We start from the raw sequence: 26,963 nt of genomic DNA on the forward strand, positions 1-26,963 counted from the left end.
AGGCTGATGGCTGCCAGTACAGTGGTGGTGGTGGGAGCCTCTCTCACTTCCTCAGCAGTGCTAAGGATGTCTGACTGCAGCTTAGGCCTGCTCTCTGCTGGCAAGTGGACATCCCCTGAGGGCTGCCGGGCTGCCAGAGGGATGTCTGATTGCCAGCTTAGGCCCAATCCCCCATGAAGCAGGCCTAAGTCAGCAGGTGGTCATCCCCTGAGGGGTCCCAGACTGCGAGAGGGCACAGGCCAGGCTGAGGGACTCCCCTTCCCCCCGAGTGCACAAATTTTTGTGCACTGAGCCTCTAGTCCTATATAATAAAAGGCTTATGTGCAAATAGACTAAATGGCAGAACAGCTGGTCAGTCACTATGACGTGTGCTGACCACCAGGGGGTACGCTCGGAACATGGTGGCGGCAGCCTCAGTGGGATGGTGAAGCAGGTGAGCGGGGGCACTGGTCACTGTCATTGGGGTGAGCCTCTGGTGGATACTGAAAATTCTCAGTCCTGCCCGGGGCTCACAACTGCTGCTGGTGATGGCCCCCCTCGCTCGGCACCGTTAGCACGTGGGAGCAGCGGCAGTGGGAACGGGGCTGCCAACAGACAGAGGACGGGGGGTGGGGGCTGTGGTGGGAGGGGCCAGGCAGGGTGCAGAGGAGGGCTGAGGCCTGCCCCTGTGCCCACCGCAGCCTCACAGCCCACAGTTCCTTTCAAGATGCACGAATTTGTGTACTGGGCCCCTAGTAATAGATAAAGACTGGTCAATAACTCTCGGATCTTGGTATGATAGTAGCCTTTACACATCTGAAGGACAGCCACTGGGAGGAAGCACTGAGCTTGCTTGGTGTGACTCCAGGGGCAGAACCAGCCCTGGGGCATAAATCCCTGGGAAGGAAATGAAGCTGTAAGTAAGAAAGATTCACCCTCTCCACCAGCCTCCTGGTAGTGAGGCACCAGCAGGCGGAGACTGAGACACCAGCAGGCGGAGCATTTTGAAAACCCCTAACTATCTCCTGGTGCTAAATGCATGAAATCCGATCGAGGAAAACTCACCCCAGCTCCCCAAAATGTGGAGGAGCTTCTGCTTCATACAGCAGTCCTCCAACTTTTTCACCCGTAAGAATTACTGGGGAGCCAGGCACGTCCAAAAAGCTGACTCCAGGCCCCACTCGCGGAGATTCAGATTCCGTAGAGCTGAGGCGGGTCTGCATTTACTGTCAACAGGACGATGCAGGCTCACGGGGCCCAAGGACCAAACTTGAGGACCCCTGGTCCAGTTCGCACCTGCCGCTGTTTCACAGCCCCCAGTGTCGGGGCGGAGCCCCCAGTTAGTAACACTGTATACAAAGAACCACTCTGAGCTGAGAACGATGAGCCCAGGAACCATCCCAGACCTTGAAGATGCCCAGAGAGAGAACAAAGCAGGTGCTAACGAATTCTGGTCCTAAGTCAGGAGGTGTGGCATGCAGGCACCAGGCAGGAGAGAAGTTATTCAGTGTGATCACCAGAAAAGTCGGGAATGAGACAGCGTCAGCCCTTGAACACACAGCCAGCCCTTGAACAGAGCCTTGGGGTAGACCATAGCGCAGTGGACGAGTGGCAGGACACAGCTCTAGAGGGCGCTACTCGCCTTGAAATCTGTGTGAACGGCTCCCCCCAGGTTGCTCATTACTGGGGTCCCTGACATGCCAAACTCCTTGGCACGGAATTCAAAGCTCCTCAGTGGGCTCAGCCCACCCTAGAGTGCCTTTTCCCCCGAGTGACCCCTCCTGGAGCTGAGTTATTTGCAAGAAACTGGGAAGTCTGTTCCCCAGCCCTGCCCCTGGGTGCCTTGATGAATCCCACTCAGCATTCAAGACACAGCAAATGTCTCTTCTCAAGTGAAGCCTTTCCCAGCATCCTGGACACACATGCACCTTCATCTGTCCTTCACCTCTGCCCTCCTCATGCCCCCACCCCCCCCAGCACTGCGCTGTGCTCCAGAGCAGCACTAAGCATACTCCCATGTATCCCCACAAGGGCAGTGGTCTTTTTCTGTTTTGCTCACTGCTGTGTCCCAAGTGCCTAGGACAGTGCCCAGCATATAAAAGTGATGGCAAACCTTTTGAGCTCGGCGTGTCAGCATTTTGAAAAACCCTAACTTAACTCTGGTGCCGTGTCACATATAGAAATTTTTTGATATTTGCAACCATAGTAAAACAAAGACTTATATTTTTGATATGTATTTTATATATTTAAATGCCATTTAACAAAGAAAAATCAACCAAAAAAAATGAGCCCGCATGTCACCTCTGACACGCGTGTCATAGGTTCACCATCACTGGTATAGGAGACACTTTTGTTGAATGAATGAATGAATGAGTGAGTGAATGAATGAATGAATGAACTTTGCAAAACAGAAGCTGCCGGCCACTTCCACCAAGTGAACCAGCAAATCACGTTGGGACCAATGTTCTCAGTGGGGACAAGGGGAAGACTCCCGGGAACCCCTCTTGCAAAGGTGAAGCGAGCAGACATTCATTGCCCAGGACTTCCTGTGGCCTGACAAAGACCATCACTCCCAATCTCCCTTGGTTTGCAGCAGGGATCACTGAGGAGCAGGGGGGTAAATTTGCAAAGGGTCTAAACAGTCTCCTGCCCAGGCCTTGCACCCTCAAAGAGGGATGTGGTGAGAAGCTCCTCAGTGAAGAGATTGGATATTGGCCAAAATCAGCTTGCTGGAAATCACACCACAGGCACCACAAAGAGGGGGGAGGTGCATGCCCGGAGGCTAGTCCTAATTCTGGGCCCTGAAGTCTCAACAAAGAGGCACAGCTTGGGGCCAAAGCTGATCCCCTCTTACAACCCAATCCCTTAAGCACTGAGTGTGAACCAACTGAGAGAATTAGAACTTCAGCCCTAGCCGGTTTGGCTCAGTGGATAGAGCGTCGGCCCTCAGACCGAAGGGTCCAGGTTCAATTCCGGTCAAGAGCACGTACCTCAGTTGCAGGTTCCCCGGCCCGGGTCGGGGTGCCTGCAGGAGGCAACCAATCGATGTGCCTCTCTTACATCAATGTTTCTCTCTGTCTCTCCCTCTCCCTTCCACTCTCTCTAAAAATCAATGGAAAAATATCCTCAGGTGAGGATTAACAACAACAACAAAAAAAAACCAACCAAGAATTAGAACTTCAAGAGCCCTGCAACCTGCAGGAGAACCAGGCCCAGCGTCCCTGCAGCAGCAGGTGGGGACGCACAGGACCAGCTGGACTGGGCCGACAGCTCACACCCTGAAAGCCAGGTCCTCTGAGTGGACAGGTCACCCTCGCCAGACACCTTCCCACTCAGCACCTCACAACACGACGGAGCCTGTTGGACCGAGTAAGTGCCAGGGATTCTTGGATCATTGAGGAGTAGCGAGGAAGCCTCACTAGGGGATACCAGCAAATGGATTTATTTAATTTTTTTTGCATGATTAATTGGAAAAATAAGAGCCATGATTGCATTTTGGCAAGCTGGTAATTTAGCACCCATTCAAACCATTGTTTTACACTATTAACATAACGTGAATTCAGGGAGGATGAGGAGAAACTGATTTGCTCTTACAAAACTTGAATACCTTTCCTTAGGTTCAAAATAATGGATTTATTGCATGCATTTATTATGGGCAATTTTCTAAACCAGACAGCTTCCCGGGAAGCAAAGACCCCATTTAAAATTTAGATGCTAAAATAAATCACTCGGTCCTACTACACAGCCCTGCACTGGCATTCATCGGAGTCAGGGTCTCAACGCCTGGGGCTGGGCCCGCAGGGAATGGGGGAAGGGGACACAGAACTTGGTCAGCGTGTGAGGTGGGTTTCGAGTTTTGTTCTGTTTTGTTTTGTTTCCACTTGAGCACACTTCTTCAATCTGAGCCAAACCAATTAATTTAGGCCAGGGGTCGGCAAACATTTTCTGTAAAGGCCAGATAGTAAATATTGTAGGTTTCGCCAACCAAGAGGAAAAATTGAACAACTGTTCTAGGGAAAGGCTATGTGGTCTTTTTTCACATTTACATAGAAAACTGTGAAAACTGCTCTCAGCTCCCAGGCTGTACAAGACCAGGTGGTGGGCTGGTTTTGGTACTGGGCCATCATCTGCCAACTTCTGACTTAAATTAGGTAGTTATTGAAGGAACATGCAGACCTGTGTTCCCAGGCGCCAGGTGTATGAGTTATTAAAGTGACATTTTGGCCCCTTTATCAGGGCAGTTTCATAGCTGATAATCCCTTAAAACAATTCTGAAAAGAATGATACTACCTGCTGTTTGTAGAGCACTTTACAACTTCTTCCTCATCTAAATAAATGCCATCACCACCCTAGCCGGTTTAGCTCAGTGGATAGGGTGTCGGCCTGCAGATCAAAGGGTCCCAGGTTCCATTCTGGTCAAGGGTACATACCTCGGTTGCAGGCTCCTCCCTGGCCCAGGCCCTGGTCAGGGTTCATGCAGGAGGCAACCAATTGATGTGTTTCTCTCACGTCGATATTTCTCTCTGTCCTTCCCTCTCTCTTCCACTCTCCCTAAAATCAATGGAAAAATATCCTTAGGTGAGGAGTCACAAAAATAATAATAATAATAAAATAAATGCTATCACCACTAAACAAAAAACAAAAAAACAGGAGGCATTCTTAATTCATTCTGTTCACTGTTGTACCTCTGGTCCCTAGAAGAGTGAACAGCACAAGATAGGGGTTCAATCAATCACCATTGATTGAATAATGGATGAACTTACAAATACTTGTCACATCCCTTATTCAATTAGTTCTAACCACTCCCCTATAATATAATCAAGGTCAAGGTATTTAAAAGCATTTGCCAGTGAACAAAAGCCGGCCCAGGAGGGCTCACATCTCACAAATGTTATGTCAGTCCAGCATGTGACCATGGAGTGGACACAGCGGACCCCGTCCCAGCCTCTACCCTTTACCCGCTGTGTGACCTTGAACAAGTCACTAAGCCCTCACCGCGCAGTTTCCTCTTTGGAACATGACTGATGGTGCCGTCCTCATAAGACCACGCGGACTCAAGGAGGGAGTTCATAAATAGCACCTGGCGTAATGCCCGGCACGGAGTAAGCACTAAAAACAAGTGGCGATTGTCGTTGTTAGCTCACATTCATTACTTATTCCCTGACATCTGTAATGACAGTGCAATGATTATTGTTCACTTAAACGTTACACTCAGTGATAACAAATGCGGGACCCAGCCCCGGTGCTCGGTCTCTGACCTCAGACCCAGCGCATCTGCCACAAGCCCCACGGCCCCCAGCCACTGTCCTCGCTCTCCCCTCCACACTCCAGCACCGTGAGCTGAGGGCAAGCAGGGGCAGGTGCTGTGCAGGGGGGTGAAAGGTGCCCCAATGGTGGCTGTTGGCCTTGCTGTGTGTCTGGAGGGCTCAGCCCTGCCTGCTGGCCATCAAGACCCTCTCCGCACCGTGGCCAACCTTCCCCAGGAACAGGCGAGCCAGGCCCTGAGCTGCCGGCTAACTCAGTGGAGCTCATTCCTGGGCCCCTGGGAACCCCCTGCCTATGGCTCGGGCGGCTCCTCCCTCGAGCTCCCGGCACATGTTCTGAGACGCTGCGGAAGGCAGCACTGAAGCCCTGGGTGCGAGCCTTCTGTGGCTCTGTCTGCCCAGGAGCAGGTGGCAGAGTGGTTCTCTGAGTTCCTGACCTGTGATGGGCACAGCTGAGGGCAGCTGGCGGCTCAGGTGCCCACTCATGGCAGATGTCAGGTGCCCAAATTGGCTGTGCTTGCTATGTGGCGGGGCTGGTCCACTCCCCTCTCTCTCTGGGACCCTGCTCTCCCACTAGGAGGGGTGAAGAGCACAAGCCCTGGCCACCGTGGAACTTTGGGGCAATTGCTTAAACTCTAGAAGCCGTATAGTACGCACTGAGTCCCCTGTGACCCGAGACGGGCAGCGCTGCCCCCGCAAGACCAGGACTGCCACTTACTGAGTGCCCACTGTGTGCCAGGCACTGTTCTCCAGGCCCTGCCGTATTGAGAAGCCCTGTGACACTATTGTCATCCCCACTGTGCAGCTGAGGGAGCAGAAAGGTCTTGTCCAACGTCACACAATGAGTGTGGGGACCAGGTTTGAATTCAGGCAGCATGACTCCCACACCTCCTCCCTCTGCCTACCTCAGAACCACACCATGAGCTACCTAACTGCCACCCCTGGCAGGGACGAGGGGCAGGAGGGGCTGGGGCCAGGTTCTTTGATCAGCCCTGCCAGATGTAGCATCTGCTGCCCCAAAGGTCAGGCGGGCCCCACTGATGAGGTCCTGCCAATGGACATGGAGTCACTAATGAGGGCATCATGACAGATGAAGGCGAGCGTGCCAGCTCCTCAGGAGGTGGCTCTGCCTCCACCTCTAATGCCAGGGGCAGGGGCAGGGGCCTTGGGAAGGGCAGTGGGACCAGACATTCTGGGTTCCTGCCTCTCCTACCGCTCACTCCTTGGAAAGTTCTGTCCTGGCTCCTTCCTTCCCTCCTTCCTTTCCCTTCTCTGACCACCTGCAGGCCATGGCCTTGATTCTGGCTACATGATTATCCCTTTCTCCCCACAAAGCTGGGGACAATTGCATTCCCATCTTCTCCCCTCTCCTTGCACATCCCACAGATGAAGTTACTGAGGCCCACGCATGATAGAATTACAGACTCTCACAGAATGCCACCCTCAGAAGGACTTTAGACTCTGCTTGTCTAGGGATTCTCAGCAGGGAGTAAGTGGTACTGTCCCCTGGTCCCCTGGGCAGTTAGAAAAGAGTGGGGCTGTTTTGGGGGTCCCCATGCAGGGGGTACTCCTGGCATGGCCCAGGGATGTTCAGTGCCCTGCATCCCACCAGAGCAGTTCTGCACAGGAAAGAACTGTAGCACCCAAAATGCCAATAGTGCCACCACCACCACCATCAGTGCCTACAGAAGAGGAAACTGAAGTTCAAGGAGGAAAACTGCACCAAAGTCCCTGTGCCTAGCAATTTCCCTGTTCCTTGTCTCCCTTAGAAAAAGACCCTACAAACAGCCCAGGCTCAGGGAGTCTGCCTCCCCGCTCCCCGGGCAGCTCTGCTGTGAGTGCATCCAAGGCCCAGTCCATGAGATTGAGCAGGTGTGCTGTGCAGGGCTGCCAACCGCTCCCACTGGATGGGAGGGGTGCCCTTTTCCTGCCCGTCCTCCTGCCGCCTGAAACACAGGTGGAGCCAGAGCGGCCTTTTGGGCTGGAGGAGCTGCAAGGTGGAAGGCGTCCAAGGCCCTGACAAATGCCGAGTCACTACCCCAGCCCGGCATTACCTGCCTTCAGACCTCTGTCTGCAAAAGAGAAATGAACCCTCTTTTTAAAGCTATTGTTATTTGGGAGATATTTCTAGTATATGCAACTAAACTGATATGAAGCTGGTTTTGATTGATATTCATCCAACATCTTTGACATCTAAATATGTCAGGCAGCATGTTGGCATTTTGACAGGCATTCTCTCTGATTTTTTTTAATATATTTTTTTATATATATTTTATTGATTTTTTTACCGAGAGGAAGGGAGAGGGATAGAGAGTTAGAAACATCGATCAGCTGCTTCCTGGGGCAATTCTCTCTGATTTGTAATCCCGTGTTGCAGAGGCGCTATGTAAAAAGCAAAAGGGGCGGCACTTCTTTACCTACAGCAGGAAATGAGCACGTAGCAAACCCAGGACTGAAGTCACATCTCTTGACTCCTGGACTATTGCTACTTCTGCTTGTGGCAAGAGAAGGATTGGGGCCAAGAGAGTAACTCTATGAGGCTGGCGCTGCTCGTCCTGCATGACTGAGACAGATGTGTTCTTGGCCTCTCTGGGTCTCTTTGTGATCCAATAAGCCCAGGAAGCGACAGCGCCTCTTCTAGTGAATAGGCCGGGGTTGCTATGTTTCAAGGAGTCAGGTCAGAGTCGCTCATTCATCGTGTGAACGAACTCCTGGTCACAGTAAACCAGTTAATTCAGACCAGGTCTCTCCTGAGGACAATGAAAGGATGTTGGGACAAAAATTGGAAAAACATTTTTAAAAAAAAAACACCAAAGACTACAAACTACTGAGGAATTGCTGGGCTAAGTTCTGGGAGAAGACAAGAATCCCGAGATAGAAGCCCAGCCTGCAAAGCTGCTTTTGCCTGCGGACATTTGCGTCAACAGGAGAAACCGGTACTAAGGCAGGAGCTGGGCTTCGAGTATCCTCCGGGCTGGGAGGGGAGAGTGAAAACCCAGAGCTTGTCAGGGGTGGGAACTCTGAAAACCCCCACCCGACCCTGCAGTGGAACGACACCCCGTGGGGTGCGAGGCGGCGAGGCATGAACCTGGCATAAGCCGGTCCTTGTTTGTACCAGGAAACAGCAAATCTTAACATTGGATTGTGATGGTCCCAGAATGTTAACATCAAGCATTTGGCTGGAGCCAATAAAAATATTTTCCATAGTTTGAATCCAAGGCTTCAAAATATTATTCCAACGTCCAGGAGAAGAACCAAGGAAACAGCAGACACTAGAAAACTGTACACCAAGTACATCAAGTCTCGGTATCATCCGTGTAAACTCAAACACAACTGCGCTTACCATGTTCAAAGAACACGCTACCTACTGTGTAATCCCCACTCCATGACATTGTGGGAAAGCAAAACTACTGAGACAATAAAAAGAACAGTGGTTGTCAAGGGTCGTGGAGGAGGAGAGATGAAGAGTGGGGGCACAGAGGTGCTGGGGGAGGGGCCGTGACACCATTCTGCCTGACACTGTAATTGTGGGTACATGTCATTCTGCATTAACCCAAACCCACTGACTATACAACTCCAAGAGTGAGCCCTAATGTGGACTATGGATGCGCCCATGTAGGCTCGTCGGCTGTGACAAATGCACGGCTCTGGCGCTGCAATGTCGATAGTGGGGGCGGCTGTGCAGGTGTGGGGGGAGGGGCTCCATGGAAGCTCCGTACTTCCTGCTCAATTTTGCTGTGAGCCTAAAACTGCACTAAAAAAATAAAATGTATTGAAAACAAAAAGGTTTTAAAAGGATATGAGAAAATAAATAGTTCATTTCCTGCCTGTTAACAAGGCCTGGTGACAGGGATGCCACGTTCAGGGGCATGCACTGGAAGATGCCGGGGGCTGCGGGGGACCACGAGCAGGGTGGTGGGGGTGGTCTGCTGCGGTGCAGGCAACGCAGGGGTGTAATTTCAGATCATTTAAAATCAATAGTGCCCTGGTCGGTTTGGCTCAGTGGATAGAGCGTCGGCCTGCAGACTGAAGGGTCCCTGGTTTGATTGTGGTCAAGGGCACACGCCCGGGTTGCAACTCGATCCCCAGTAGGGGGCATGCAGGAGGCAGCCGATCAGTGATTCTCTCTCATCATTGATGCTTCTATCTCTCTCTCCCTCTCCCTTTCTCTCTGAAATCAATAAAAATATATCTTAAAAAATAATAAAATCAATAGTAAAACAAAGCAAGAGCTGGTCTCCATTTTATTATCACCAAGCAGCAATATTAAACTCTATAATTTTAAACTATATCAGATAAAATACCCCTTCACTAAAAAAAGAATCTTTTGCTGGTCTAAATTCTAAACAAGAACTTAGTTCCAAACAGGAACGGTGGTTACTTTGGGGCTTTAACACATTAACTTCCAATTAGCATATTTTTATTACTTATCCTTCAGGAAGTGCCATATTCTGAGTGACAGTAATTCAGGAAGCTCCCGGTTATTTGGGAAGCCTGTGACACACAGATGTAGAACCCATGTGAATTTTTTGTTTTTAATTAACAGACTATTTTTTAGAGCAGTTTTAGGTTTACAGACAAATTTAGTGCACACAGCTTCCACTATTACTAACATCTTCCATTACTGTGGTACATTTGCTATAATGGATGAACCAATCTGATACATTATTATTAGCTAAAGCCCATCGTTTACGTGAGAGTTCACTCTTTGCATTGTATGTCCTATGAATTTTTTAAAAATATATTTTATTGATTTTTTACAGAGAGGAAGGGAGGGGATAGAGAGTTAGAAACATCCATGAGAGAGAAACATCGATCAGCTGCCTCCTCCACACCCCCAACTGGGGATGTGCCTGCAACCAAGGTACAGCCCTTGACAGGAATCGAACCTGGGACTCCTCAGTCCACAGGCCGATGCTCTAGCCACTGAGCCAAACTGGTCAGGGCTGTCCTATGAATTTTTACAAATGTGCAAGGTACCCCCCAGTCTAGTATCTTTCCTAATAGTTTCACTGCCCTAAAATCCCCTGTGCTCCACCCGTTCATCCCGTGGCAGCCACTGATTGTCTTACTGTCCTGCAGCTTGGACTTTTCCAGAACGTTAGGTGGTTGGGATCCTGCAGGATGTGGCCTTTTCAGATGGGCTTCTTCCCTTTCGTAGCGCTCATGAAAGATGCCTCTGTGTCTTTTCATGGCTTGAACGCTCATTTCTTTTCCTCGTTGAGTAAATTCCATTGTCTGGATGTACTGTCTGTCCGTTCACCTGCTGACGGGCATCTTGCTCGTGTTTCTAGAATAAGTTCCTAACTGCTCAGGCTCATTCGCGCTCACTTCAGGTGCAGCTTGTGTCCCCAAACCCTACGGGACTGCATATTTCTGCACTTAAACAGTATTGTTGGTGCTCTTGTCCCACTTCGGGCGTCCATTTATGCTGGGGTTCATGTCCCAGCATCAAGAAGGGTTCAGGAATCTGGAAAGGGGACTGTGCGTAGATGACATAGAAATCCAGAGACTAATAAAGAGTCCGGAGACGAGATATAATTTTGAAAGGCATTGGGGGTCAGAGGACCTTCAGCTAAAGGAACTGAAGAGTCCCTCCTTGTCTAGGGCCCTTGCTTTTATTTTTTTTTTTATTTGCTGGAATTGGTCTATGGCAAAACAGCACATTCAAATTTAAAAATGAGAGCCCGCTGAGTCTGAAAACAAAAAGAACAGAACTTGAGTTCCTTCCACATTCTAAGGACCACTTGGAGGTTTGCCTTGTGTTTAAAACCGAAAACGGTGATACAGAGTTGGAGCTGAGAACTGGGGTGCTTTTGTTTGGTAAGCACAATTTTGGTAAAATATTCAACTGAATTCAAACAATGTCTTTAAACCTGAAAGATCTTCTGTGTATATTTTTTCAAAACCAAGGGACAAATTAAAATAACTATTACTGATAATTACATGATTATTAGTTTAAAATATTTTTGTCCTGTTGGTATTTCTAAGATGGCCTCCGAGATTCTCACCCCTCGGTGTACATGGCCTGGATAAATGGCCTCCCTTTGGAAGTGGGTGGGGCCAGCAAATATAACAGGATATTTCCTCATTTAACTTTGAGATCATCTACGGGAGACGATCTGGGTGGGCCTCACCTGATCAGCCGAGCCTTTTTTTAAAAATATATTTTATTGATTTTTTACAGAGAGGAAGGGAGAGAGATAGTTAGAAACATCGATGAGAGAGAAACATCGATCAGAGAGAAACATCGATCAGCTGCCTCCTGCACACCCCCTACTGGGGATGGGCCCACAACCCAGGTACATGCCCTTGACCGGAATCGAACCTGGGACCCTTCAGTCTGCAGGCCAACGCTCTACCCACTGAGCCAAACCGGTTCCAGCAGCTGAGCCTTTTTAACGGAGGTGAGATGGCAGAGAGTCTTTCCTGCTGGCTTTGAAGATGCAGCCTCCACAGCTGCCAAGAAATTAATTCTGCCAAAAACCACATAAGTTTGGAAGAGGACCTCAAGCCGCCATGACACTCACTCCCCACTGATACCTTGATTGCAGCTTTGAGAGACCCTAAGCGGAGGACCCAGCTAACCTGTGCCTGGGCTCCTGACCCACAGAGCTGTCACATAATAAACATGTGTTGTTCTAAACCACTAAGCTTGTGGACATCTGTTGTAGCAGCGACGGAAAACTAACACACATGCCTAAGGCCTCACAGCTGGCCAGAGGCAGAGCGAGGACGGACACATCCCAGTGCTCAGACTGTGCAGGGATCCTCATTACTGCTTTGCAGTTGCCAGAACGGAGCAGTCACCAAGCCGGACGAGAAGCCAGGCCCATCTGACTCCAGGCCTCCGGGGGTTTGCTCCGCGGATGGTCCTGCCGGAGGCGAGGGATTACATGCCCTCCCTGCTGTCATTGCCAGGTCCGTATGGTGATTCTGGTAAGACCGGAGCCTGTGGCTCAGAAGGGCAGTTCCCACTCAGACTCACAGGCTGGCTCCACTCAGTCCCGCGTGGTCGTCCAGGCCCCCGTCGTCGCCGACCCCAGCCCTCTCTTTATTTCCTTCCCGTCACATTTGCAATTACTCCATCTTGCCTTGTCCTAGCCCCCGACTCAAATGTCAGCCCTTTGAAAGTCCATATCTGACCTGGGCGCCCAGTGCCTGCCAGGTGCCAGGCACGTGACAGGTACGCAAGGAACAAATTAAGTTAACTATTCCTGATTATTACATGATGGCTGAATGGATTGTGGCGTGAATGACAATGGCTTCAGTTCCTCTGGATCCCAAGGGAGGCAAGAGCTGAGATCAGACATCTCCGGCCCAGAAAACACCACCCTTTCTCTTCCTTTTCCACAACTCCATCATCTGGGCTCTAGCGCTCCAGAGATGACTCCCTTGGTGGGAGGCAATGCCCCCAATCTTGCCAGCTCTGCTCCAAGTCATCCCACTCCACCTCACCCAGGAGTGCGCCCTGCCAAACCTCCTGGAGCTTCCCAGGTTCCCAGACACAGCACCTGCTCCCTCTGCTGGTGGAAGCGGGTAAGTGCCTGGAGATCCCTCCAGGCTGAGACCCTGAAAAGGCTGGGAAGGCAGGAGGGAGAGGCTTGAAGGAGCTCCCAGCCAGGAAGTCCGGCTTCAGTCTCGCCTGTAGAGGGGCCCCCTTGCCCTGAGGCTCAGCCCCTACCCTCAGGGCTGGCAATGCAACCACATGTCTCAGACGCGCTGTCTTTGGTGAGCAAGGCCTCAACGGAGGACTCCAGACCAGGAAGGGGGACATTGCTTCCACCAGGAGAGCACGTTACCAGCGGGAAGGCAGCCCTTTAGCAGCTCAGCCCCGAGAGCTACCTGGTCCCACCCCTGACAAAAAACAGCACCACACATCCTCCTCCTCCTTGCAGCAGCCAGGCAGATGGATACCCGCTTCCACCATACAGATGAGTAAACTGAGACAAAGCAGTGGCCTCAGAATTCAAGCCCAAATCAATGTGGCTCTAAAAATCCCTGCTCTTCGCATACCCGAACGCGTGTGCATCACCACGTTTTTCTAATCCTTCATCCAAGGAGGACTTGTTACCCTAGGTCAGTGGTTCTCAACCTTGGCTGCACATTAGAATCACCTGGGAATCTTTTTAAAATCCTGATTTCTAGGCCTCATCCTCCGGAAATTCTGTTTCTTTGTTACTAATGTTGTGGCCCCACCCCATAACAAAGAAACAGAATTTCCGGAGGATAAGGCCCAGAAATCAGGATTTTAAAAAGATTCCCAGGTGATTCTAATGTGCAGCCAAGGTTGAGAACCACTGCCCTCGGTGGTCTCGTGTGGCTTCAAAGCCCAGGCTAGCTCAGCGTGGCTGAAACTGGTGGTGTCTGGGGTAGGGAATGGCCTGGCCCCAGATTGAGCGAGTCACTTACCTCTCCGAGCCACTGTATTTTAATCCATAAAAGAAGCATAATTCCTGATTTAGAAAGTAGTTGTGGGGATTCGCCATCGCGTCTTAGGTTCCCAGCACCTAGGCACAGAATAGCTGTTATTGTTGTGTTGTCATGTTATTGCATGTGTCTGTCTCTGACATGGTCCCTCCCCCTGAGCGTGGGCTGGCCTCGGCAACTTCCTTCCAATGAGTAGAATAAAGTGGAAGTGGTGGTGTGTGACGTCAGGCCCTTCTCATGGCCTGCACTTTGCCAGGGCCGCTGCTGAATCGCTCAACCCGGGGAAGCCAGCCACCACGCCATGGGGACACTCAAGCTGCCTGCAGGACCTCTGGCCAGCCGCCACATTGAGTGAACTGGGAGCAATCCTCCAGCCCCGGGTGAGCCCTCTGATAACAGCAGCCCCGCCAACATCTCAACATCTTGACTGCAGCCTCCTGAGAGATCCTGAGTCACAAGCCCAGGTCCATGTGGCTCTAAATATCCCTGAGTCCGACACTCCTGGATTCCTGACTCACAGACACTGTGAGGTCATAAATGTTTGCTGTTTAAATTTGGTGTTTTTAGTTATAAAAGTATAACACATGCCCTTTATCATCAGCATCCTTGGACCAGCAAACCCTTTGGGATGCAGCTGCCCCGGTCTCCTCCATATCTGTGGCCACAGAGATTGGAAAGGTCCGGCCCTGGGAGCTGGCCATGAAGGAAGGAATAATGACTACCATTTACTGAGCACTTGTATCTTCCAGGCACTGAGCTAAGCACTTTACATTGATTTCCCTAGAAAATCCCAACGGGGGAATGTGATCCCCCTCATTATACAGATGGGGAAACCGAGGAGCCAAAAGGTTGAGTGACCCACCCAAGATTACACAGGAAGGGAGCAGGCCTGGGATTTGAACCTAAGTCCATAATTCCACCCAGATATTGCATGGCCCCCTGAAGGGCATAAGTGGCTCAGGGCCTATTCCTGCCTCCCATCCCACCTTAGGCCCCACCACCATCACCACCACCCACTTGTTCTCTGGTGAGAGGACTGCCCAGCCCGTCGTCCCCGGGCCCAGCAGTGCCTCTGCCCTCTCCCTGTTGTCAGGTGAGCCCACCCCTCACCTGCTCCAGTACTGGTCACGTTTATGGTGGAAGAGCATCTAGTCTGATCCCCTCCCATCCGTTCAGACCTAGAGGCAGGCCCAGAGAGGTGCAGTGGCTTAGGTAGGGCAGGGGAAGAAGCACCGAGGCCGGAACCCAGGTCTCCTGGCTCCACTCAACCTGACCTGCACCCAGGGGCTGCCTATCCCAGCTTTCCCTGCCCCAGTGCCCACTGTAGACTCCGCCCACCCCCACCTGGGATTGGAACCTGAGGCCAAACTTCCCAGCACCCTCCACTGCCAGACCCTGAGGGAGCCAGGAGGAGGGGACTTATCTCCACGTGGGAGGTGGTGTTGTCTCACCCCACCCCCAGCCTCCCCACCAGGCAGCCTTGATTAATGAGCTGGTGCTATCTTATCTCCCAGCTGCAGCAGTTAAGGATTAATAGGTGGTGGCGGGACTCTGGGAGGACACATTCTGCCCCCCAGATCACCTAAGAGCTCACAGGAGGGTGGGGAGCGGGAGGAGAGGGGATCAAAAGGGTCTGTTCTCTAGCTACCATCTTGCTCTCCTACCTGAACCAAACTTGCTGAGTTACCACCCAATGTGGAAAGCCCAGGGCAGGTGGGGGCTCAATCAATGGTAGCTGTTGTTACCGTCTGCTGTTGTTACCGTCTGCCGTTTAGCTCTCGGAGGCCTTGGGCTGTGCCTACCTTGGGGATGAACTGCCCCACTTTGCTAGTCAGTCTTCACCAGGGGACAGCCCGGGGGCTGACTAGAAAGTCACCTCCCCCCTCTGCCTCAGGTGTCTCATCTCTAAAAGGGGCACAGGTTTGGAAGCAGAGTCACAGATCTAAAGTTATTTTATTGAGCGATTTGAGAATGGGTTCTGGGGTTTACTTATCCTGCTGTTAGGCATCAGCAAACAGCCTCGATTCCCACGCCTGTAACGGCGGTAAGGCGATCTCTGCTTTTTGCCCTCCACACGGCACTGTTAGGCCAAAACAACTTCTGGAAAGGCCCATCGGGACTGCCCCATGTCATGCTGAGATGTGGGCTTTGGGATCCCAGAGGGGGTCAGACCCCAAATTCTGACCCACGGGCTCATGTTGGTGTGTGTTGCTGCTCACAGAACCAGCCCCAAGTGCAGGCTCAACTCCGGGAGAAAGGCTGCCAGTTACAGGGTCACAGTTTAGGGCTGAGAAAGGGGTACCAGGTGAGACAGAGAGACGCCATCTAACCTTGAGCCAGGGCCAGCATGCCTGCCGTCAGCCCATTACTCCACAGGGCCATGCAGGGGCCAGACTCGGAACCCATGGAGGACTCCACCAACCTCAGACCTGGGCTCAGGGGACTCCCAGCCCAGGCTTTCTCTTCCATGGCTTTCTCAAGAAACACGTGGTCACCATAGAGGGGGAGGAAAGATATGAAGATGAGTGAGGGCTAGAGAGGGAGAGAGAAGGGAGGGGGAGAGAGGAGGAGGTGGTAGGCTTTCAGATGAGTAGCTAGAACAAGGGGAGAATGGAGGGATGGAATGAGAGAGGAGGAAAGAAAAACAGATGGATAAAAGGGGGAGTGAATGAACGGAAGAAAGGATGTTAAAAGGGAGGGGTAAAAGAGATGGACAGACGAGGGGAGGCATGAAAAGGGAATGTCAGTCTCGCTGGCCCCATCCCTGTGGCAGGGCACAGGCAGCAGGGAGCCCAGCAGAACACTCTATTCCAGAAGGACACACAGACTGACTCTTTGGGGCCCCAGGGAGCCAGTCCTCCCGCCCCCACTCCAAAGACATTCCTAGGACCACTCCTTCCCCTTCCCTCTCTGCCTCTTCCCGCTGCCCCTTCCCAAAGGGCAAAGGGCAGCACAGCCGAGGAAAGCTATCTGCTATCAGCCCCATTTATCCCAGCCTGTTTACTCTGGGTCTGCAATTAACAGAGGCTCCTTCCCAGATCAATTAATAGTGGGGGGCCCAAAGAGGGCCCCGGGAGCCCCAGCAGGCCAGGTTACTCATTGATAAACGATGGGAAATTGGTGGAGGTTACTCCCTAATCCTATTCCGAGGTGTCCCATCTGCCACCCTTTCCCGAATCCCAAAGAGGCACCCGCGTTCCAGGTGGCTCTCCGTTGAGCAAGGCTGACGTGGGATGGCACTAGAAAGCTGCCTCATGTTGTGGGAGTCTGTGCACATCTGTGCGGGTCTGTGTGGGTGCAGCGGGGGTCCTGGATCTGCCTCCATCTGGGCAGCTTCTGGATCAAGCTAAAAAGACTGTGTAGCCTAGTGGTGAAGATCATGGGCCCTAAGAAGGCACCAGACCCAAGTTCATAGACCCATCCCTTCCCACTTCCCAGCTGTGTGACCTTGAGCTAGTGACTTAATCACTCTGAGCCTTAGTCTTCCCCTCTGTAAACAGGGATGATGGTAGGACAGACCTACATCAAGGGCTGCTGCGGGGACGGGATGAGCTGCAGGCTCCTTCAGGGAACCTGGGGCACCCTTCTCAGCCTCCAGGCTTCTGCTCTCCCACGGGGACCCTCAGCTATCAGCAGGCATTTGGAGGTGCTGTTTCCTCACTTGCCTGGAAGTTCAGAGGTGCTGGTTGTCCAACACAGTGGCCACCAGCCACAAGAGCTATTTAAATTGAAATTAACTAAAATTAATATTACTCAGCCATTTGAAAGGAATGCAGTACTGATACACACTACACTGTGGGTGGACCTCAAAAACATTCTGTTGCCCCTAGCCAGTTTGGTTCTGTGGATAGAGTGTGGGCCTACGGACCAAGGGGTCCTGGGTTTGATTCCGGTCAAGGGCATATATACCTCGGTTGTAGCTCCTATCCAGCCTGGCCCCCGTCAGGGCTTGTGCAGGAAGCAACCAATCTCTCACATTTTTTCTCTCACATTGATATTTCTTTCTTTCTCTCTTCCACTCTCTCTAAAAACAAAAAACAACAAAACCAAAAAACATTCTGTTAAGCGAAAGAAGCCAGACACAAAAGATCACCCGCTAGATGACTGCATTTACACGAAATGTCCAGAAGAGGCAACTCCACACAGACAGAGAGTAGCTTGGTGGTTTCCAGGGACTGGGGGAAGGGCCATGGGGAGAAACTGCTTCATGTGAACAGTTTCCTTGCGAGGGGACAAAAACGTGTTGTAACCGGATAGAAGTGGTGGTTGCGTAACACTGTAAATGCACTAAGTGCCACTGATTGTCCGCTCTAAAACGGTTAATTTTACGTTCTGTAAATTTCTCTCACTGAAAAAACCGGTGTTATCATTTAAAACCTGGTTCCTCAGTAGCACTAGTCACGTTCCACGTGCTCAGTAGCCACATGTGGTTAGCGACTACTGCATCGGGGAGCACAGATATAGAAAATGTCCATCATTGCGGAGTTTTATTCAACAAACTTGACCTTTAGGTCATCGAACAATGAGGGGAATAAAACCTCTTCATAGACATGATCTCATCTGGGCCTCTCAATAGACGGGCATTATTACTTTCCTCTAAGAGACGGGGAAATTGGGACTCAGAGAGGGTCAGTGTAACCCCAAGGTTGCACAGGAAGTGGGAGGCCAGGGACTTGTACTGGGGTCTTGCATCGAGCCTGGGGTCCTTTCTGCCTCCCTCAGACATGAGCGTGGGCCCAGGAAGTAACAACCGGACTCTGTCTGGCTGTCCTGCCCATGTTTTCCTCTCAGACCTGCTTTCCCCGAAAGGGGCCCTGGCAGCAGGTGAAGGCGGGAAAGGGTGTGAAAGTGTGCGGTCTGGACGCTGAAGGGTAATGATTCCTGTTTGTTTGCAAAAACTGTGGGGAAGAGGACTTATTGCCAAGCGATTTGGAATTTTAACAAAAATTCCAGGAAGTCAGAGGCTGGGTAATGCGAGTGGAGGGGAAAGAATGCACCTTGTCCTAACCCGGAGTTGCCTGGCCACATCACTCGGTCAAGAGGGTATGGGCCTCTTGGTCTCTGCCCCTGGGATGTCTGCAGAGCGCTCCAGGGTGGGCTGGGAGGGACACATCTCAGGCTAAAAAGACCTCAACCTTTTCTTGACCTTGGCACCATCCACACTCATGGGACAGTGGGAAAGCATGGAGTCAGAGCCGTGTTTAATTCCAGCTCCATCATTACTGCCTGGGTGCCCTTGAGTAAGCTACTTAACTCCACTGAGCCTGTTTCCTCGTCTGTAAAATGGGGACTGACTGTGCACAGCTCCCTCCGACGAAACAAAATAACAGATGTGACTCCCAAACACCCTATAAAGGTGAATCATTCCCATCAGGACCCCAGCAGTTCTCAGCTACATCAAGATCTCTCCTCCAGCACCAGCCCCGGGCAAGTCTTAAGACTCAAGTCCTCATTAATAATAACACTAATAATAGCACCATGTCAGACTGGGGGGGGGGGGGGGGGGGGGGATGGTGGTTATGAACTCCCAGATGGAGAGATGGGCTGGCTGTCCTGCCTGTATTTGGAATGTGTGCACTGGCGTCAGATCCATCCGGAAGCGTCCCAGCTCAGTGACCCTGGGCAAGTTCCCTAATCACTTCCGATTTCTCACCTGTAAATGGGGATGACAATAACATCAATTCTTGGCATTGTGGAGAGGTTTAAATGAGATAATAAAGCACTTAGCACAGTGCCTAGACAGGCAAATGTCTGCTAACGTCACTATTAATCAGAGCCCTGAGCTGGGTGCTGGGCAAGGTAAGATGGACATGCACTGACTGACTAAACATATCCACAGGCAGAGGGGAAGGCTGTGTGGAGATTCCAGAAGGGAGAGTTCTCATTTCAGCCTCAAGGAGGCCCAGGAGCCTTGGAGAGCGGCTGTGTCCAGCAGAGGAGGCCTGGGAGAGGGACGCAGGCACAGCGCCCTCCGCCCTCCGAAGCCAGCCTTTCCCATCCTGGTCCCCAGACCACTGCATCAGAACCACCTGGGAGTGACTTGCGTTGAACTGGAGTCTGCAGGTGGCCCAGCCATCGGAATGTGTCTTTTAACCCGTTTCCAAGGTGATTGCTTCCCACTGCAAATTTGGGACGCTCTCTCCTCTCCTGGCTGCCAGGTGTGCCCTGTGATGCCACGTCAGCCAGTCCACTCCAGGGAGGCCCAGGAGGTCAGGGACTATTGGCAGCCACGGGAGGTTAACCCAAGCTTCATCTGCCCATCATACCTCTAACAATTAAACAAAAATAAAAAGCCATGGGGTACACTCAGGGGTGCAGAGCACAGCCACTGGCCGATGCCACCAGATGTCCAGTGGATCAGGACAGGCACCCAGAACAGCCATAGAGAGCCCGGTCGGCTGCATGGGGCTCTGAGGGGGTTTGCTCTGGTCAGGGGCCACCAGGGGATATAAGCATGCTCGAGGGTAGGGCTCGGGGCCCCACCCCAGCCTAACCACACATTCCCCTCATCTGTTTTATCAGCTGAGTTCCCACAGGCCACATCATTTGAAAACAAGATCATCTTACTTTAAAAACACCCGTGGTGAAAGGCACTGATCTATGAGCGCTTCTCAGCAGGGGCTCTCTCTGCCATTATGGCAGGATACCTCTTGGCCGAGCAGGGCTGGGCTGGCCATTGCAGGAAGTTAGCATCCCTGGTCCCGGCCACTGGCAGCCAGTAGCAGCCCAGTCATCCTAATGACAAAGCCCAGCTGTGAAGCACTTCTGGCTCAACTCCCCTCCTTTTATAGTTGGAGCAGTTGAGACCCAATAAGCCAAGCAACTGGCCCATGGCCACAGCACAGCAGGGCGAGTGGAGAATCAGACAGCTCCAGTCTCAGGCCATCCTAACCAGGGCCTTGGTTTCCCAGAAGTGGGCAGGAGGCACGTTGGAACCCCTTTTCAGAGGGCCTCTTTGGGCAGCCACACCCTGAACTGCCTGTTGGGAGCTACGACCAGGTAGCCCCCGCTGTGGCCTGAACCCTCAGCGTGGATTACAGAAGAGCCATTCTGGGGCCAGGCAAAGAGGCTGTGACCACCGTGGTGTCCCTCTGGGCAAGAGCCCAGCAGTTCCCAGGCCCATGCCTCCGCTCTCTCCCAGCGGAGGACAATTGGGCCTTTGGCTTGGGTGGGGGAGAGTAGATTCACTGGCTGCAGCTCTGCCCAGCTCCTCCCCACCCGCACCCTCTCCTTAATGAGGCCATTGTTGGCCCAGGGTTCCCTCAACAGCTGGCCCCCACCCCTACCACTCCTGCCCTGGGTTTCCCCTCCAGGGTCCTGCCCTCGGGAACCTCCTGGGGCTTCCTGACTTCCTCCCCCGGGGCTTCTCTGACCTACCCTTCCCCTTGCTAGGCCACTCACTTTCCTCTCCCAGACTCTGTTTTTTAAATTAATCAAAGATGCATGGACTGCCGATCGACTTCTGTTCAGCATGAGAGGAAAGCATGCAATTCCAGCCAAAAGCAAATAAATCTGCTCCTTTATTTACGGGCAAATGAACCATTCTGTGTTGATTTGGGGAAACATGGAGAATAGTTTATGAACCTTCAGTAGTGACTTCACAGACCCTGGGTGGTCAAGAACCACCAAAAAGAAGATAGCTTTCAGCTGAAACAGTTGATAAATCTGGTGTCTAGAGGGGCCCAGCCACAGCTGGGCTGAGCGGGGAGACCGAGCGCTGGCTGCTTCCTGTGACTGCACGAAACTGAACACTTACACTATAGCATGTTGGAGCATCTTGGGATACTTCTCATTCAATACTAGTGCACGAATTCATGCACATTGAAAGGAAATTAATTAGAAGAAATATTTTAATATCACTATTCACCCTTTCTCTATAAAAGTGTCAATCAAATTCACGATTGACAATGACAGATGGAAATACACACATGCGGTTGGCACCAGCGAGAGCTTTATATGTATCTCACATATGCAAGTCAACTTAGCCTTTTATAGATATAAAGTAAACTTGTTTAATTAGACCTGCTTTCTCATTTAGCTAAACTTTTTCCAGCCCGGTGAAGCACCCCAACTTCTCTTCCAGGTACTTGTCAGAAATACAGCAGTAAATATCAACACGAAGCAGATTATTATTGTAGATCACGCAGGGAGGACAAAGGGTAAACTATTTAACTGCAACAGTGTTTTTTGTTTTGTTTTGTTTTAAATATATTTATTGATTGATTGATTTCAGAGAGGAAGGGAGAGGGAGAGAGAGATAGAAACATCAGTAATGAGAGAGAATCATTGATCGGCTGCTTCCTGCACACCTTCCCTACTGGGGATCGAGCCCGCAACCCAGGTATGTGCCCTTGGCCAGAATCGAACCCGGGACCCTTCAGTCTGCAGGCCAACGCTCTATCCACTAAGCCAAACTGACTAGGGCTGCAGCAATGTTTGACTATATTCTGCGCAGTGAGAAAACCTGAAGTCATTTTCAAGGTCCACTACTAGTATTTCTTACTTCTTTTCAGTGTGCTAGCAGCACAGAAAACCGAGATGAACAAGGTCTTGCCCTTGTGGAACTCAGTCTACTGGAAAACCAGAAATTGAGAAAATAAACTCAGTGATATGCTGAGCAGTTACATGAGGAGGGCTGCAAAAGGAGGTTTGGAGTTCTACCAGCATGCCCAGCGAGGAAGCCTGGCCCACCTGGAGACTGGGTAAGAACTTCATGCGAAGAGCAATCAGAGCAACTGAGGGTCTCAAGTTGAAGAGCAAGGCTATCAAGTTAGCAGTTTGAAATGGTCACTTTGCTCCACAGGGTGGAAAACCATGAAACCAGAGGCCCAGAGCAGCAAGGCAGGACAGGAGTGAGGAGGGAGAGCACAGTGGATTCAGTCTCTAAAGGCCACGGTCACACTGTTCTTCAATACTATTAACTAACAATACATAAGTAGCTCCTCCTGTGTGCACCATTCTAAGCAATTTTTAAATGAACTTGGATGCTCTCAATAATCCTATAATGATTATTGTTACCATCCTCATTTTACAGATGAGAAAACTGAAGACAGAGGTTAAATAACTTGCCCAAGGTCAAGTAGCATTGCTGAAATGAGAATCCAGTCCTGCTCTAGAGTGCATGCTCTTAACCAAAACATTTGACTGCTTCTCTGATAAGCTTTTGGTCTGGGTGGCCCACTAGCCACAGCCTCAGACTCCAGGTGTGCTGGGTTCCCAACAGGAGAGCATTACTCAGCCTTTGCACCATCCCTGTCCCTGTCCAGAGAATACCAGTGCCCACCCCCCATCCCACTTTCTTTTGCGCTTCAGACAGGCACTCTTAGAGCTAGACCAAGCCCCAGGCCCAACACAAGTGGGCCTGCTTTCGTTCCAGAACCACATGAGATCCAGTGTCCTGGCTCATAGAAGGGAGGACTAAGGCTTGCCTTTCTGGCCACTTGAGTCCGTGACAAGGAGCCTAGCTCCAGCCCCTCTACAACCAGGCCCCACTGACACCTGGGCACCCGGAGATCCTGAGCAGGCCTGCTGGAACTGCTGCCCAGAGCACAGTACACGGGGGGCCTCTGGGGCAGATGTTGACTTTGCAATCAATAAAGCGAAAACACTGGAAAGGAAAACAATGTGTAGGTGTGAAGGAAGGAGCACTGAACGGGGAGTCAGGAAGGCCAAGTTCCAGTTTCCTCTTAAGAAAATGATGGTGGATGGAGGGCCCTGGGGGACAGTTGCTATGGGTCCCGGCCTGCACTAACAGTTCTTTTAGTTACACAGACCATTCACCCTGGGTTTTGCTGAGCACTCAGGAGCAACTTCTGTGAAGGCGGGTGTCCTGGCAGGGGAACACTGAGCTTGTAAAATGCAGATAATCCCAGGAGGTTAAAATAAGGACAAGATTCATTCTGGCATCCCAACTGTGAACCCAGGAGAATGCCGGGGAAGACACCTACTAAGAAGAGCTCCTGGTGGCTAATTGGGCTCGAATTAAAGAAAAGAAAAACCTAGCAGCCATTTCTGCACAGGGGCCTGTCACGCAAGCTGCACTTCAGAGAAGCCTGTGCTGAACTGCCCACCTGCACTGTAATTGCCATTTGAGCCAGCCCTTATAAATTTCAACCAATAGGATTGAGGCTTTCTCCATCCAATCAGAGCTGAGCAGTTCTAACCAATCAGAGTGGAGAGTGGCTCTATTCTGACCAATCAGGACAGTGCCTTTTGGACAAATCCAACTGCAAACATGTGGACTTCTAATTTGCACGAGGATAGACCAATCAGGAACCAAGGTTGGGGACTTCTGTCATATAAGCCAGCTCCCCTGTGACTCCAACGTAAGAAGAGATCCAGGCTGCTCTCCCAGCCGGAGCAGGAGCAGAGTGAAGCAGACCAGCACAGAGCAGGTGGTGGCTGAGCAGAGTTATCTAACCAGAGAGGGGCCTGGCCCCAGAGTGTTCTACAGCTTTGCTGTATCACAATTTAGCTGTTTTGTGTTGAATAAAGTTTCCTTCTTCACTGCACCCCAAATTGGGGCTTCTTGTTGGAGCTGGATTGCACCAATGACCATTGGTTGACACAACCTTCTTCAGAGGTGCAAGTCTATGCTGGCAGGACCTCCTCACAGCAGGAGTCGGAAGAGGTTCCCCACCTCAGGCCAAGGACAGTTAACCTCATCTCCATCATCAGCCCGAACTCCTTCCTTTTCATTATCACATTTGATTCTCCAGATAGCCTCATGGAGAATGGGAGTCAGAGGTGGTCCTCCCATTTTATGATGAGGAAACCGAGACTCGGGTGGCGGCCGCAGAGGGGTGGGGCGAGGGGGGACTTGCTATTAAATTGAAAATACAACTCAGATCTTCTGAATCCAAGCTGGGTGCACTCCCCACTGCCACACTGCCTCTCCTGGGTGCTCTGCATGGCACGAATGGGGCAGATCTCATGGCTCATGGCTCTGTTGTATCACTTTTCACAGACACCAAGGACTTTCACCCCTTATCTCAGTAAGTTTTCACTATCACCAAGTAAATAAGTGTTATTAACCCCATTTTACAGATGAAGAAAGTAATGTCCAAAGTCCAACAGACATATGTCCAAGGACACACTGCTAGGAAGTGGTCACCATTCACCACCAGTATGTCCGACTCTGAGCCCAGGCTCTTCCTGCTACACTACGCTGTCTCGGTGTGTTCATGCTCTCCACGCGGACAGGGATGGAGACTTTCACTGTATGCCTGCCCATAGCGGGTGCTAGATACATGTTGGTTTGTAGAATTATTATTCCCAAGACTAAAGCCTTAAACAAAACAAAGAAGGCTATTTCATACAGATAGAAATTTCAATCCAACCAGAACATATAATCATGAAACTTTATGCTCTTTACAACATCACTTCAAAATAAAACTGATTCAAAAGGGGAAAGGGAAAAATTAACAAACTCATGATCAAAGTAGATTTAATACACCTCTATCAGAAGTGAACGGAATAAATAAACCAACAATTCTTAAACGTTTTGGTCTCAGGACCCCTTTACACTCTTAAAAATTATGGAAGTTTTTAGATTATAGAGCTTTTGGTTATATGGGTTTACACCTATCAATAATTGCCATGTTTAAAATTAAAACTGAGAAAAATTTTAATTTGTTTTAAATGACAATAATAAACCCATTATATGCTAACATAAATTTTGTGAAAGCTAATTACATTTTACAAGACAAAAAAATTAGTGAGAAGAGTGGCTTTGCTTTACATTTTTGCAAATCTCTCTCATGTGTGGATTAACAGAAAACGGATTCTCAAATCTCCTCCTGCACTCGGTATGTTGTTAGATACTGTTTTGGTTGAACTATATGAAGAAAATTTGGCCTCACACAGAAACGTAGTTGGAAAGGAGAGTATTTTAAAAGACTTTCAGATATTGTGGATATTCTTCTTTAATACTACCAAAAAAAATGGTATGTGGCAGTTCCTTAAATGTTGGTTGTAATGTAGAATCTGAATCCATATCAATGAACTTTTCTTACCGTTAACTTAAACTCTATCGGTTTATCTTGTACTTTGAGTGGATCTTGGAATTATGTACTATTTTAACCTTGTAGACTCCCTGAAAGGGACTTGGGGACCCTCAGAAGAATCCTGATTATACTCGGAGAACCACGGAAGTAGGCAATAAAAAAGTAGAAAACTGGAGGAGTTGATAACATAATTAACCAAGTTGGATCTACAAGGTATCTATATAGGACTTTGCTCACAACGGACCATGAACAAACATTCTTTTAAACAAACTATGCCCTCTATCAGCTGGGGGAAATGTGTGCCTGGACAGACTGCAAACACTCTAAGACGGACAGATGCCCAGCACACCAGGTGTTTCACCCAGCTGCCTAGGCCCCGGAACAGCTTCATTGGGAAGGGGCGCCGCATTGCAGTGCAGCCTCCTGCCTTCTCGGGCTGCACAGCCAGGATAGCCAAATGGTGGGGCCTCAGAAGGAGAGCATCCCTGAGTGACCGCCCCAGGGCACAGCCACCACCTGGCACCATTCTTGTGAAGAGCTTCCCTCCTGGATCTCATCATGGATTCGATGCCCAGAAGCCTTAAGGGTCCCCAAGGCAGAGTCCAGCCTGGCCCCTCTGGCCCTCAGAGCCCCTGGAGCTGCCAGGTACAGACTCACTCTGCTCTCGGACCCTCTGCAGTTCTTACAAAACCAACAGCAGGAACAATGCCTCCCTCAGTCCAGACCAGGCACTGGAACTCCAAGATGACCAGCTGCCCAAGGAGCCTGCACCTTGTACAACCACCTGGGGAGCTCCAACACGCCCCCCCACCCCCAGTGCCCAGGGCCACACTTCCCCTGGAGTGCAGAAGCCTGAGCCAGCCCGAGGGGGGCTTAGGGGTGACCTGGAGTGCAGAGAGCAGAATCCCAAACCAGAGCCAGGGCCAAGGTGTCTGGGGGAGCTTTCAGAACACACCCCGAATTTAACCCTATAATTACACACCCACCCCTTGGAGATCTGACATGCCTAGGTGCCTATTATGTGCTGGCACTGTGTAGGGGCTTTCTCTCCATGCATCCTTTTGTTTGCCTCTCACGTAACTGCTGAGGAGGTCCCAGCTTACAAACCAGGAAATGGAGAGTCCGAATGGCGAGGTACGTGCCCAAGGTCACTCAGTGAGTATGCACTTGGATTTGAACCTGACTTTTTCTGTCTGCAGTTCGGACTCTTGCACCATTACTACACTGTGTTGTCTGACCCTGCAGGGACCAGTCCTTCACCTCCTGAGGGTCATCCACAGAACCT

At 50.7% G+C, this 26,963-nt stretch overlaps 1 protein-coding gene across 1 annotated transcript in view; it reads left to right on the forward strand.

Moving 5' to 3' along the window:
* The first annotated feature begins 361 nt into the window (after positions 1-361).
* SFRP5 (secreted frizzled-related protein 5) overlaps positions 362-26,963 on the forward strand; it is a 33,602-nt gene continuing 7,000 nt past the window's right edge. Inside the window, exon 1 of the mRNA XM_006756673.2 lies at positions 362-433. Within this exon, the coding sequence (XP_006756736.1) occupies positions 362-433 (72 nt within the window). The remainder of the gene's footprint in view (positions 434-26,963) is intronic.

This window comes from Myotis davidii, unplaced genomic scaffold, assembly GCF_000327345.1.
Source record: "Myotis davidii unplaced genomic scaffold, ASM32734v1 scaffold332, whole genome shotgun sequence".
In the NCBI taxonomy this organism is placed as follows: domain Eukaryota; kingdom Metazoa; phylum Chordata; class Mammalia; order Chiroptera; family Vespertilionidae; genus Myotis; species Myotis davidii.